This window comes from Artemia franciscana, chromosome 6 (genome assembly GCF_032884065.1).
Source record: "Artemia franciscana chromosome 6, ASM3288406v1, whole genome shotgun sequence".
In the NCBI taxonomy this organism is placed as follows: Eukaryota; Metazoa; Arthropoda; class Branchiopoda; order Anostraca; family Artemiidae; genus Artemia; species Artemia franciscana.
Genome location: NC_088868.1, coordinates 4011127 through 4026310, shown reverse-complemented (window position 1 = coordinate 4026310; position 15184 = coordinate 4011127). Strand labels below are relative to the sequence as shown.

The following is a 15184-nucleotide window of genomic DNA, read 5'->3' as shown; positions in this document are numbered from 1 at the left end:
AGAAAAAGGCTTGTCACATACATCACATTTAAACGGTTTTTCAATGGTATGAGCTCTTTGATGCCTGTCCAAAGAGACCCAATAAGAAAAGGTTTTGTCACAAGCATTACACTTAAATGGTTTTACACCCGTATGCATTCCTTGATGTCTTTTCAAATTTGCGAGTTGAGTGAAGGTCTTGTCACATACATCGCATTTAAACGGTTTCTCACCGGTATGAACTCTTTGATGCCTGATTAAAGAGACCCGTTCAGAAAAACATTTTTCACATACATCGCATTTAAAAGGCTTCTCTCCGGTATGCACTCTTTGGTGCTGTTTCAAATGCTGCATTCGTGAAAATATCTTGTCACATACCTCACATTTATATGTTTTTTGCTCTTTCGATATCGTATAAGTTTTTTGATATCTTTCCAATTTTCTATACTTGTCAGTTTGCAGGCAACTTTTCAAACCAGTTTTCTGATTTTCTAAGCTTTTTCCTTCAGACTCCAATCCAAAAGCGTTTGAGAAACTGTTTGTAGAAGGATTCTTTGAAACAACTAGTGACGCAATTCCCTCCAAGTGTATTCCAGACCCGTGCGGTGAAAAGCGACCTAAATTTAAAATTTTATAAAGTTAAAAAACAAACGAATAAAAAACACAAAAAAAGAAAACTAACAAAAACGAAAACAAAAATCACATCTTTCAATATGTTCTAAAAGTCTACAGAGTAAAAAAAACGAACAAACAAAATGTTGAAACTCAATAAATCGAAAAGCAAAAAATAAATCCTTCAATATTTGTTTAAAGTTTACAGAAAAGACAGGATACTATCATATATCTCGGCAACAATGCGACAAGAGATCAAGGAGTGGCCCTTCTGATAACAAATGTTTCGGCCAAAGCTATGACAAGTTGGACCCTAATATCATCACGAATACCAACGGCTAGATTCCTGGGTACCCACATGAAACTGTCCCTAGTAGCATGTTATGCCCCCACGAATGAAGCCTTCACGGAGGATAAGCACAGCTTTCGCAATGAATAAGTATATGTCTTTAAAAACATACCAAGACATGATGTGCTACGCCTCTTGGGAGATCTTAAAGCCAAAATTTGAAATGATAACACTTTCTGTCCAGAGCTCCCTGGAAATCACAGTAACGGAAAGCGAAATGACAATGAAGAACTACAGATTGGTTTTGCCCTTTGACATGATATGGTGAAAGGGGAAGTCATTTTCCTCACCAAGACATACATAAATACTCCTGGACTTCACCTGATGGTTAAGCAAGAAACCAAATTGATCATTGTCTCATTAATAGGAAATAACGCTATAGTCTGCAGGATGTTAGAGCTTATAGAGGCGCGGATGTAGAATCTGACCACAATTTAATGATAGCCAAATTCTCTTGAAACTAAAGAAGCATACAGGAAGCCGACTACCTGCAAAACCACTTTTCGCATCAGCACAGCTAAAAGACCAAGAAATGAATACGATGTTCAGTATCAAATTATCCAATAAGCTCGAAACCCTTGTTTTGCCCGAAGATGCACATTGTGAGATAATATGGGAGAATATGAGGTAATGTTATCACGAAGTGGCTGAATCATCGATTGGGTACCGTCCAAAACTGAATGATGAACGGCTCACCCAAAAGACGTGAGACTTGATTGTTGAAAGGAATAAGATAAAAAGCGAACTCTTGGATGCCTATGTATCATGTATACAAATAAACAAGCAAAGCGATTATAGGAGGATCGACAAAGAAATCAAGAAAAGAGCACGGGCACATAAGAGACACTACATTGAGCAAAGCGTAATACAAGCTGAAGATGCGGAGACTCTAGGACCGTTTATAAACAAACAAATGAAATAATAGGCAAGAAACCGATTCAAAATCAACCTTTAAGAAATTCTGATGGCGAGCGATTGGCCGTAAATGAAACACGGAGCAACCATTTTGAAAAGCTTTTGAATAGACTGCCACCTGAAGACCTTCTAGACGTAACCTCTATAGATTTCCTCAAGCTTCACATCAATACAAAATCCCTGATTCTTGACTAAATACTAACAGTCACAAAGAAATTCGGCACCAGGCGAAGACCGCATCACGGCGATATGGCTTTCCTTGTTTACGGAAGATTCTGATGACACAAATAGTACTGACAGATTGGGGGCACAGCATACTTATAAGACTCTTCAAAAAAGGTGATAAGACACTACCTGGGAATTGGAGAACCATTAGTCTCTCATCCATACCTGGTAGACTTTTTGCACTAATCATCCTCCACAAAATACAGAGTCCACTCGACAAGAACTTGAGAGAAGAGCCCAAGTCTTTAGACCAGGACGTTCATGTACTGATTTGATCTTCACCCTAAGGGTGCTAATAGATGACAGTCAAGAGTGGGAAAACAAATTGTACATGAGCTTTATAGACTTTGAAAAGGCCTTTGACTTGCTGCATGACCAGTCTCTATGGAAACTACTTACCTTTTATGGGATCCCTGAGAAGTTGGTAGCCCTCATATTGGCTCTAGACAAAGACTCTGAATGTTGTGCTAAAACGACAGAAGGAAAGACAAGATACTTTCGTGTCCTTTCTGGTGTTAAACACGAATTTGTTTTGTCACCTTTCCTGTTTGCCCAAGCCACTGTCCATCTGGTCCGTAAAACTGGCACCAGTATTAAACTGAGTTTACAATTAAACAGAGAACACAAAAATTAATTATTTAGACTTTGCCGATGATACCACACTCATTGAGTCCTGTAAACAAAGACTAAAAGAAATACTGGAAGCTGCACGTGACAGAGACCAATTTATAGGACTAAGAATCAACGCTAATAAAAAAAAGTTTGGCAGTAACGGATTCACCTTTACACCTGAGATGCGATAACTAGGACTTTGAACAGGTTCAAGAATTTAAACAACTTGGGAGCAGAGTGATAAATGCGAGATCAACTGAAAAAGATATATCATGCCAAATCGAGCAGGCCTCAAGGACATTCAATAGACTGAAACCGGTATGGAGGTCGCACATTTTCTCCCTCCGACTCAAACTTCGTCTATTCAATAGCAACGTCATCCCCATCCTGTTGTATGCTTCTGAAACCTGGCATCTGAATAACACACTAGAAAAGTGAATTCTAGCTTTCGAGAATACATGTCTCCAGGAATACTAAACATCCACTGGTCACAATAAATCTCTAATGAGAACGTGAGACGGATGACCAGACAACCCTTAGTGACAGATGGCATTAGGACACACTGGTGTGAATATCTGGGGGATGTACTTCGTATGGATGAATCATAAGCGACGTTCCAGAGGCAGCCAGAAGGAAGGAGAAGAAGAGGCAGGCCGTGCAATACGCTGAGGCGCCCCTATCAAACGGACTTCCAAAACAAATGCTTCCCTTCGGCTTTTAGTGGAAGCCCAGGGCACCTCTGGAGGCACGGGAGGGTCTAAGGTAATGCAAAGAAAGACCAAAATGAAACCCTAAACGATCAAGAAGTATACCACTGTCTAGGAGTATACCCATAAATGAATAAGAGAAAATATTACAAAAAAATATTAGAAATTATTTTAACTAAAATATGAAGAGCTAATACAAGACACATCATATATTGCAATGTAAAGTGTTGTTTCAATAAAAAGGTCCTACAAAGAGGTGAGGTTAATAACAGGAAAGGCCAAACAGAGTATATTTCTTCAATCTCATCCCTTCTCAATCCAAAAGAGCAGAAGTGATGTCAAAAACCACTACTGTCTCCCTATTATCTATTGTGCCAATAATAACTATTGTCCCAATGATAACTATTGTCCCTAGTATTGTCTCAATAATAATTATTGTTCCTGCTATCGTCCCAATAATAACTGCAGTCCCAACGATAACTATTGTCCCAATGATAACTATAGAATTGATCAATTGACTTTAAAAAGGTTCCAAGTTCTACAAAAGAAAATTGAACCAATAACGAGCACTCAAAAGAAAAAATAAAAGAAAAGAAACTCATCTTTGTAAACGACAACTTCTTGTAACAAAAATCTGAATAAGACGACAAAAATAGGCAAAACACCTGCTTCCTCACTTATCCTGAAACCTTAGTTAAACGAACTGTAATGATAAAACAGTAAGAATTGTGGAGGTACAGCTCATAAAATTTGTTATATGATAGTATGCGGTTCAAAAAGTCATTCAAATTGAAATAATTGAATAAAGAATTGATTTATGTTCAATTTTTGGACAGCATTTTTTTCTCTTTTGGATGGAGAAAAGATGCTGCTGAAGAAATATATTCTGTTTGGCCTTTCCAGTTATTAATTTCACCTCTTTGTATGGGCTCTTTTTGAAACAATACTTTACATTGCAGATAAGTACACTTTTTCTAATGATAAATATAATAATCAAAACGGAACATCATTATATTATATGCATATACAATTAAGAGATCTAACTTTCAAACATATACAGAGCTCCTGAAAGGGGTACAAGGAGGCCATGTACGAGATCAGGAGACGTTGGCAGTTGTAGTAGAAGAGTTGGTATTAGTAACAGAAATAATAGCAGTAGCATTAGCACTAGTAGCAGTAGAAGCAGTTCTAGTGTATACATAGCGTTCTTGGGTAAGTCAACCCCCCCCCCAAGATATCTGCCAAATTTAAATTTAATACCCAACACCCATGTTATAAGTTATGCCCCCAGGGTATGTGCAATGGTAGTATAAGCTTCAGATGGAGCTCATTTGATTGTAAATCGGATTTTCTAGCTCCCATTTTGAGGGAGCAAAAGTAATTTGATGGAAACTAGCCACAGCCCCCAACAAACCTTCATTTCGCCGAATGCGTCCAATAAAATATTTGAGATTTTCATTATGTCAAAAATAGACCAAAGATATTACACACAAAAAACTCTGGAGTTTAAACAGCCCCCCAGAACCTCAGGTAATATAAAGTTTTTATGGAGGGAATGATCATATAACTTCGTCAGGGGATTATTCTGTTGGAAAATGAAAGTTCTAGTTCTCTTTTTAAGAATCAAAAGGGACTGGAGGGCAAGTGGCCCTCCAGCCTTCTTTACCTCAACTCCATCTTATCGAATTTTTTAGATAGCCATTTTGTTAAAATAATGGGGACCGAAGCCCTTACAACCAAACAAACCTATAATGAGTTTAAGGTCTTTAAAAGGCTCAGAACACAAAATGAACTAGGTTGTGGTTAAACATGTTTGATTGCTAAGTTTTTATAGCTCTTTCAAAAATATGACACATAAACCGTCCAGCAAATATCTTTTAAATTATTCGATTCTAAATTCCGACCAGTAGTTATAACTTTCAGTCTTGGGATTTCTGTTATGGTCTCTTCTTAAAGGGATGCTTCATTCATGTCAAGTAATTTTTTTGAAATTCAAGGTATTCCAAGCTTTTTGAACCTTTGCTTTATATTTTCCCTGTGCTTCTGCGGAGTAACCAAGCCAATGCATCTTTTATTACACTTCTTTACAACCTTTCACAAAAAACTTTTGTGAAGTAACTATGCCAAGTTCTTCTTTAAAAGAAACTAGAAGCTCCCCCAGAACCCCAGGGCACATAAAATTTTTATTGAAAGAAGTTCTTCTTTAAAAGAAACTAGAAGCTCCCCCAGAACCCAGGGCACATAAGGTTTTTATTGAAAGAATAATCATATAACAATGGTCTCTTCTTAAAGGGATGCTTCGTTCATGTCATGTAATTTTTTTGAAATTCAAGGTATTCCAAGCTTTTTGAACCTTTGCTTTATCTTTTCCCTGTTCTTCTGCAGAGTAACCAAGCCAATGCCTCTTTTATTACACTTCTTTATCATCTTGCACAAGACATTTTTTCAAAGTAAATATGCCAAGTTCTTCTTTAAAGGCGTTTCTCCCATTTCAAAATCTTTGACCACAACCTAATTTGACAGAGCAATCCTATTGAAATAATATGTTGAAACATTACTTGTGATGTCAGCCAAGACAAGTTGAAACACTTACCTTTTATCAGCTGGAGACCCGAATTTATGCCCACTTATTCAAACTAAATAGAAAACAGTTCAGGATTTTTTAATATACAACTGATTTAAAAATCAACAGTGATTTTTGAAATAAAATCAAATAGTAATGGGCTTTAAGCCAAGGGAAATTTTAGGGAAAGCCAAGACAGATGGTCCAATTGAGTGAGAGGCAAATCTGGCATTAACTCCCCTTATAGATGTGTCTATCTATTATCTGTCCATGCGTCATTCCTAGGGCAGAAGAACTAAAGTAGGTAGAAGATAGTAATAGAACCTGTTTTCCCATTTTTCAAAAACACAAAAAATATTCTCAGGCTCAAAGCCTTTGGTGGGCATGACTAAACTTAATGAAACTGATAGACAGGTAAGACTAAACTTAAGTATTTGAAATCAGCATTAAAATTTGATCTTTTTGATGTATCTATTGGTATCAAAATTCCGTATTTTAGGGCTTCGGTTACTATTGAGCTGGGTTACTCCTTAGTTACAGCTCGTTATCACGAACTGTTTAAAAATGAAACCTACCAAACCATTTTTATGTGAAAATTCAGAAATTTTCATGTGAGATTATAAAAACGGCTAGGCAAACACCTGCACAGTGGAATAAGATAAGAAAAAGTTCCATCTTAAGATTAAGTCACTTTGTCCTATTTTTTATCCAATAAAATATTATCCAATATATTTCTATTAACAACAAAAAATGTTTCCAATATACCTTCATTGTTAGGACATTTAGAATCCTGGGTGTTGTATTCAAATTTACATGGTCCTGAAATGCTAGGTAAATTGAGCAAAGGAACGTCTTCACGTTTTGGTGACATAATATGGTTTGGAAAATGAAGGAGCTTCTCATTGTCACCTGGTAAAGCATCTTCAACTTCTAAAACAAAATTTAAATTTAAACAGGCACGTGTAAAAATATATATATGCAGACATTATATGTACACATAAAATCACATGTATATACTGCTTTTTCACAAATCGTTTTTAAAAATCTAATTTTTGTAAAGTAAAAGAAAAAAGTGATATTAAACATAATTCAAAAACATATAAGAAATTAAAACCTGAAATACATAACACAACGAAAAAAGTGATATTAAACATAATTCAAAAACATATAAGAAATTAAAACCTGAAATACATAACACAAATCTCACTACATAGATCAAGTTGCTGGATTAAACTGACCAAATATCATATGACTAAAACTCCTGGGATATAACAAACTCCACCCCCTACACCTGAATCTGGGAAAGGGTGTTTTAAGTTATGCCCCCAGGGTATATTAGGTTTTTATGGAAGGGATGGCAGTAAAAATTTCAGAGGGGACTTTTTTAGAGAGAGAGAGAGAGAGAGAGAGAGAGAAAGAGAGAGAGAGAGAGAGAGAGAGAGAGAGAGAGAGAGAGAGAGAGAGAGAGAGAGAGAGAGAGAGGAGAGAGAGGAGAGAGAGAGAGAGAGAGAGAGAGAGAGAGAGAGAGAGATAGGTTTATTTAAACAACATCGTAGCTAATTTGCGTTGCTTCACTATGCTAAATTACAAACTAACACAAAAAAAAAGGAGAAAATAACAATGGCGAATAACAGCTTCAAAATCTTCTGTTTTGTTGCACAGCGATCTAGTGTTGCAAACGAGGAGGTTAGGAAGGCCACGACGAGCGTTGAAAGTAACAGGTCTTAGGATAAGTAGCTTTACTGTGAACAGTGCTGACATCTAAAAAAAGGGACGGTAGCAGCATCTGGTGGCTTCGTCAGAAGATTAAAAGTCACCAAGTTCGAAAAAGTAGATGGCGCCACCGTGTACAGGGGTGAAAAAAGGTCAAATAAAGAATCTTTCCTGTACTTAATTTGCATATTGATGGCACAGAAAACTGTCAGGATAGTCACTGCTTAAACTGGTGACGCCATTGACGAACCAGCACACATATATTGGGCACTATTAAGCTAAACTTGGTAGATGGGCTCTGCAGCCATGCTGGCACAACATTAATTGTAAATCAGAATTTCTAGTTCCCTTTTAGAGAGTCAAAAGTAATCTAATGGCAGCTACCCTCCTCCCTAAATCAACTGTCTTTTCCCCAAATGTATCCAATCAAATTTTTGAGATTTTCATTTTGTCCAAAATAGACCAAAGATCATACAGTAAGAACTCTGGGGTTTACAAAGCTCCCCCAGAACCCCAGGGCACATAAGGTTTTTATTGAAAGAATAATCATATAACTTTGTAAGGGGATCATTCTGTTGGAAACTGAAAGTTCTAGTTCCCTTTTTAAGAATCAAAAGGGACTGGAGCCCTCCACCCTTCTTTACCTCAACTCCATCCTATCGAATTTTTTAGATAGCCATTTTGTTAAAATAATGGGGACCAAAGCCCCTACAACCACACAAACATATAATGAGTTTAAGGTCTTTGAAAGGCTTAGAACACAAAATGAACTAAGTTGTGGTTAAACATGCTTGATTGCTAAGTCTTTGTAGCTCTTTCAAAAATATGACACATAAACCACCCAGCAAATATTTTTTAAATTATTCGATTCTAAATTCCGACCAGCAGTTATAACTTTCAGTCTTGGGATTTCTGTTATGGTCTCTTCTTAAAGGGATGCTTCATTCATGTCAAGTAATTTTTTTGAAATTCAAGGTATTCCAAGCTTTTTGAACCTTTGCTTTATATTTTCCCTGTGCTTCTGCGGAGTAACCAAGCCAATGTATCTTTTATTACACTTCTCTACCATCTTGCACAAGACACTTTTGCGAAGTAACTATGCCAAGTTCTTCTTTAAAGGCGTTTCTCCGATTTCAAAATCTTTGACCACAGCCTAATTTGACAGAGCAATCCTATCGGCATAATATGTTGAAACATTCATTTGTGATGTCAGCCAAGACAAGTTGAAACACTGACCTTTTTTCACCTGGAGACCCGAATTTATGCCCACTTATTCAAACTAAATAGAAAACAGTTCAGGATTTTTTAATATAAAACTGATTTAAAAATCAACAGTGATTTTTGAAATAAATCAAATAGTATTAGGCTTTAAGTCATGGGAAATTTTGGGGAAAGCCAAGAAAGATGGTCCAATTGAGTGAGAGGCAAATCTGGCATTAACTCCCCTTATAAGGAATCTATAAAAATGATGTTGGTTCATTTGCTAATAGATATGTCTATCAATCATCTGTCCATGCGTCATTCCTAGGGCAGAAGAACTAAAGTAGGTAGAAGATAGTAATAGAACGTGTTTTCCCATTTTTCAAAAACACAAAAAATATTCTCAGGCTCAAATCCCTTGATGGGCATGACTAAACTTACTGAAACTGACTGACAGGTAAGACTAAACTTAAGTATTTGAAATCAGCATTAAAATTTGATCTTTTTGATATATCTATTGGTACCAAAATTCCGTGTTTTAGGGTTTTGGTTACTATTCAGCTGGGTCACTCCTTACTTACAGCTCGTTACCACGAACTGTTTAAAAATGTAACCTACCAAACCACTTTCATGTGAAAATTCAAAAATTTTCATGAGAGATTATAAAAACGGTTTGGCAAACACCTGCACATTGGAATAAGATAAGAAAAAGTTCCATCTCTAAGATTAAGTCACTTTGTTCTATTTTTTTTGTCCAATAAAATATTATCCAATATATTTCTATCAACAACAAAAATGTTTCCAATGTACCTTCATTGTAAGAACATTTGGAATCCTGGGTGTTGTATTCAAATTTACATGGTCCTGAAATGCTAGGTAAATTGAGCAAAGGAACGTCTTCACGTTTTGGTGACAATATATGGTTTGGAAAATGAAGGAGCTCCTCATTGTCACCTGGTAAAGTATCTTCAACTTCTGAAACAAAATTTAAATTTAAAGACACATGCAGCAATATATATATATATATATATATATATATATATATATATATATATATATATATATATATATATATATATATATATATATATATATATATATATATATATATATATATATATATATATACAGGCATTATATGTATACATAAAATCACATGTATATACTGCTTTTTCACAAATCGTTTTTAAAAATCTAATTTTTGTAAAGTAAAAGAAAAAAGTGATATTAAACATAATTCAAAAACATAGAAGAAATTAAGACCTGAAATTCATAACAAAAAGCTCACTACATAGATCAAGTTGCTGGATTAAACTGACCAAAAATCATATGACTAAAACTACTGGGATAAAACAACATCCATCCCCTACACCTGAATCTGGGAAAGGGTGTTTTAAGTTATACCCACAGGGCATATTAGATTTTTATGGAAGGGATGGCAGTAAAAATTTCAGAGGGGACTTTATTTATTGTAAATCAGAATTTCTAGTTCCCTTTTAGAGAGTCAAAAGTAATATAATGGCAACTACCCTCCTCCCAAATCCAACTGTCTTTTCCCCAAATAAGTCCAATCAATTTTTTGAGATTTTCATTTTTTCCAAAATAGACCAAAAATCATATAGCAAAAACTCTGGGGTTTACACAGCTCCCCAAGAACCCAGGGACATATAAGGTTTTTATTGAAGGAATGATTGTACAAATTCCGTTAAGGGTTCATTCTATTGGAAATTGAAATTTCTAGTTCCCTTTTTAAGAAACAGAAGGGACAGAAGGGAAACTAGTGATCTTGCCATCTTGTCCTCAAATTCATCCAATCATATTTTTGAGACAGGCATTTTTTGAAAATCAATCAAAAGATTGATTAACAAAACCTCCAGGGTAAACACAAAACCCAAAAGCCCTGGGGCAAGCATTGTATGTTATGTCCTGGGGAAATATCAGGTCCTTATGCAAGGGTTTTGAAAATATTTCAAAGATCAGAAAAGCCAAACCTCTCAAAAAACTTAGCAGCAATATTCTATTCCAGTAATTATGGCAACTCAATCCTGGTGCTCCAAGACACAATACCCCCTCTCTCCCAAAAATCAACCTATAAACAATGTTATATTCCAAGAATTATGGGAGGATACCCCTCCTCCCCCAAAATATTATCAATGAAAAATCATGAGAAGTGATCCCAGGCTTTCCCTGAATCTGGTCAATTTATTCAGGTCAACTGAATAAAAACAAAAAAAAATATCATTTACAGCAAACAATCACAAAAGATAGACAATTAAAAGTAAAAAAAATACACATCAATTAAGATTTTCTGCATTAGATTCCAAAACATAAAATACAAAATATAGTCTCCCACAGTTTAGCAGCTGAATTCAACTAACTTTATTTATCTCTTAAATGCATTGTGATTATATATTCCCATCTGAGCCTGCATGACCCCTGCTTTGGTGGAAATGTTTTGTTCATCATACCTTCACAAAGAAAAGATTGCCAGATAATTTTTCTACCAGATGATTAATTGTCTCACCAAACTTAGAAATTAAAGCTAATAAATTGAATTTAAATGTGTCTTGCATAACAAAGAAGCAACTTTTACCACCTCTAAGCTCTTAATTGTTAAATTAGGAGCATTGTTGTTTTTTTCTTGGGACCACTTAATGAGCAAGGAGGAAAAAAAGGAATAATTATTTTCTAGAACAATGTAGCTTTTCTTTTATTCTGACACAAAAAATTAACTGTGCAACTTACCATTTTTAATGAAAGAATCCTTAGAAACTGTGATGGGATCAGTCATTTTCATAGTTTGTGGCAAGTCCATGAAAGATCTTGGAACAGAATTAATGCAGATTATGAGAAGTATAGTACTGTTATTGAAATTTGGAAAAACCATAGATTTTAGCCAGGAGAGTTCTAAAATACAAAGGATATTAGGATTAATGACAAATAATGACTTTTAGCAACTGTAGATCAGATTTTAGCACAATACAATTGAAAGAAAAGACTTGACTCCTTCTGCAGTCAAAGGCATAACAAGTTTGATTGTTGTATCTTTTCAAATAGACTAAAATGCAAAAACTGTCTTTTTGTTGCATTTAAATTTAAATTCTAGTTGTGGATTTGTTACAATAAACATTCATAGTAAAAAAAGCAAATAAAAAAGCTGTCAGCTTACTCCATTAGCTGTATTCTGTTAGTAAATTTTCTGATCTGAAAACTTGGAAAATTAGGTTTAAATCCTGAGATGAAAGCTTGATTCATGGTTTAGATGCATTAAACATTACAAAATGTAGGCCTATTAAGTATATCTCACTGTTTTTCCAGGAGGGTATATCTAGTTGTTCTTACTTCTAGGACTTAAAGCATCCTAGGCATCCACCTGCTTGTTATTCAAAGACAATTTCTAATCCTAGAGCCAAGCTGCTGGATGACTAGAAGTAGTTCTTTGCCAAGAAATAAATGGCTTGAAGATTACAATGCATCATAATTCTTGTTTTCTGGAGCCAGTAGAATGAAGTATAGTGAGTAAAACAGACTAGAACTATTAAAGCCACAAAGATGTTTCTGGCAAAAGACCTATATCTTGTAAAACTTAAACCTAAACCGAAACCTATTGGCCATGACTGAGGTTGAAAGGCTATAAAGTCACTGATTGCACCACCTTTAAGACCCTATACTGTGAAAATTATGTATTCAAATTGATATTAATAACTCTTTGGTTAGTTTACCAGCGAATTGTGAAAGCATTACTAACTTTAGCAAAGGTGAATAGAAGTTTCAGCAAACTGAAAATGGTCATGACATGTTTATGTACAGCAATAGATGATAACTCTTTTATTATAAACATTTTTTTTTTTATTTAATAAGAGTAAAGTATCCAATATTAATGTTTACATAATCATGATCCTCAACATTAGAGAAGTCTTCATTTTCACATAAATGTTCTGTTTCATTGACATCCAAATCTGATTGGCTCACTTATTTCTAATAATTTGAAACTGGACTAAAATGTATTTAACAATAATTAATTTTAAATAAGCTAAATTAGAGCATCCAGATGTATAAAATCTAATGTAGGTCTATGTATATCTTTCTCTCCTATATGCATTGCTACAGGCCTACTGTTTATCTGATAGCAAAGAAACTGAAGTTGTTGTGTTTACTTTTGCAAAGATTTTAGGCATAACTTAGGTACAAACCTTTACCCTTTTGGATTTTCATCTTTACACTTCAGTATTGTTTGACTTATATTAAACAACACCTAAGTGTAGCAAACAGCATACTTTACAAAACTTATTTATTAGTTTCACAAAATTGCTTAACATAATTGATAATAAAAAAAAACATATTCAAATTTAATTTAGGTGTTGTTTTCTTAATTGTTTATTCAAAACTTAGGAATTTTGGTAAAATTCTAGTTTAGTGACTTCTTGCTATCTTGGAAAGGGGTTAGGCTAGGAAAACAAAACTTTCAGGGATGGGTCTACAGGCTAAAGTATGTCCCAGGAAAGTATTTTGAAGTACCTACCTCTACTCTCTCTCCCTCTAGAGGGTCCTGACCTTTGATTACCTTTAAAAATATGAGTGTTATAAAACTGAAACCTTGCAAAATGGATCTTCTACTTGAATAAATTACAACAAAATTGTTTTCAGCTTCACAACTTTGCTCAATCCCAATTTATAAGGTTTTAAAGATATGCAAATACATTTCCTAAATTTTGAAAAAAAAAACATTGATATGGCTCAGAATTTTGCTCAAATAACAGGAATTGCATTTTCAGAACTAAAGGCAGAAAAAAGCAACTTGTAACTGCCAATTAAGGTAAAATGTTGTTTTGTCAAAATTTCAATTTTGAAACCTGTCATGTAGGCAAAATTCAGGCCCTCTAGAGGGAGAAGGAGCTGAGGTGGGTATACTAAAATATCTACCCAGGATATACTTTAGCCTGTAGACCCATCCCCACAAGTTTCATTTTCCTAACCTAACCCCTTTCCAAGATACCAAGAAGCTGCTGAACTAGAATTTTACCAGAATTTCTTTCTACCAGACTTGCCCCTGATGACCTGTGAGTGAACTAAAATTAGAGTAGGCTTATTGTTGTTCACATATACTGCAGCAATCCTCATAAATTTAAGGTAAGCCTAAAACACATTTCTAAGCTTCAAAATACTTTCCTAGGTGTCATTGAGGCTCTAGATACATTCCTGAGAATTTCATCTAGCTTACCTAACACAACTAAGCCATGCTGCTTAGACAGCCCCTTAGATATAATTTTAACAGTCAGAGAAACAGTAATTTAGTCTTATATTAAAAAAGAAATATTAACCTACTGTTGTTTTTAACTGTCTTTATTTGGTGGTAAGAATAAAGTGAAGATGGAAAATGACATCAAATATAGTACTCCTAAAAAATTGTAGGCTTTTGTACCTGGCCTGTAGTTTAGTTCATTGACATCTGAACCTGGATGGAAAAGGGCTGGGATGCAACTGTTACTGATGATTATTATGTTTAGAAAGAGAAATCCAATAGGCTAGTAGACTATGGTTTTTGTCTCTCTCAAGGCTATACCACAAATTCACTGATGAGCCTATATCATGGCTTCAGAAAAAAGACACTGCATATTTTAATTTTCAATACACTTAAATCCAATTAAATTGACAAAAAAGCAAATGATGTTCATCGTAAATACATTTACGAATGTTTTACTTTTAAATATGGTTTGGCGATTAATCACAGCATTCCCAAATTCCTGCTTTAAGACAGACGCCAGTTTAACGCGAAATTGAGCCAGGAGCATTTTTCTAGCGAGAATCGCTAGAATTCCAGTTTTAGTGAAAAAATAAGCGAAACCTTCGCCCTCAAAACCATTAATTCGTTCTAAAAAACTAAAAAAGGAATTCAATCGTTCATTTCATCACTATAAACTTTGGGATTATAAAAACTTCAACTATACCATTCTCAATTTTTTCACCAAATTATAAGAAAGTTCCTTTTACCAATGTTATTTCTTCTAAATCATGTTGGTCCTCTTTATTAAAACTTGCCTCCAAGTAAATTAAATCCTTTTTTTCTTTTTCCTTCTAAACCTAAAGAGTGTGAGATAGAAAGATAAATACTTTAATATATGACAGTAACTTCACTGGATTAACCGTCTGCCTAAAAGAACTTACTTATTTATCCAACTTACTTTGTATTCTAGCCCTAAATCTTTTCAAAAGACATCTTCATCAGCTGAATATCACTTATACTCTATCAACTGCCTTATATTTTTCAAACTGCTTCTCAACAATCCATGTCAACCTTATTTCTCTACT

At 34.7% G+C, this 15184-nt stretch overlaps 2 protein-coding genes across 2 annotated transcripts in view; one reads left to right on the top strand and one right to left on the bottom strand.

The window, feature by feature from the left end:
• Nucleotides 1-14584, bottom strand: part of LOC136027928 (zinc finger protein 271-like) — a 181185-nt gene extending 166601 nt beyond the window's left edge. The window contains 4 exon segments of the mRNA XM_065705382.1: nt 6728-6892; nt 9686-9850; nt 11621-11782; nt 14298-14584. Coding sequence (XP_065561454.1) covers nt 6728-6892; nt 9686-9850; nt 11621-11762 — 472 coding nt within the window. The 5' untranslated portion in view covers nt 11763-11782; nt 14298-14584.
• Nucleotides 1-15184, top strand: part of LOC136027935 (zinc finger protein 664-like) — a 79039-nt gene that overhangs the window by 18516 nt on the left and 45339 nt on the right. The window lies entirely within an intron of this gene.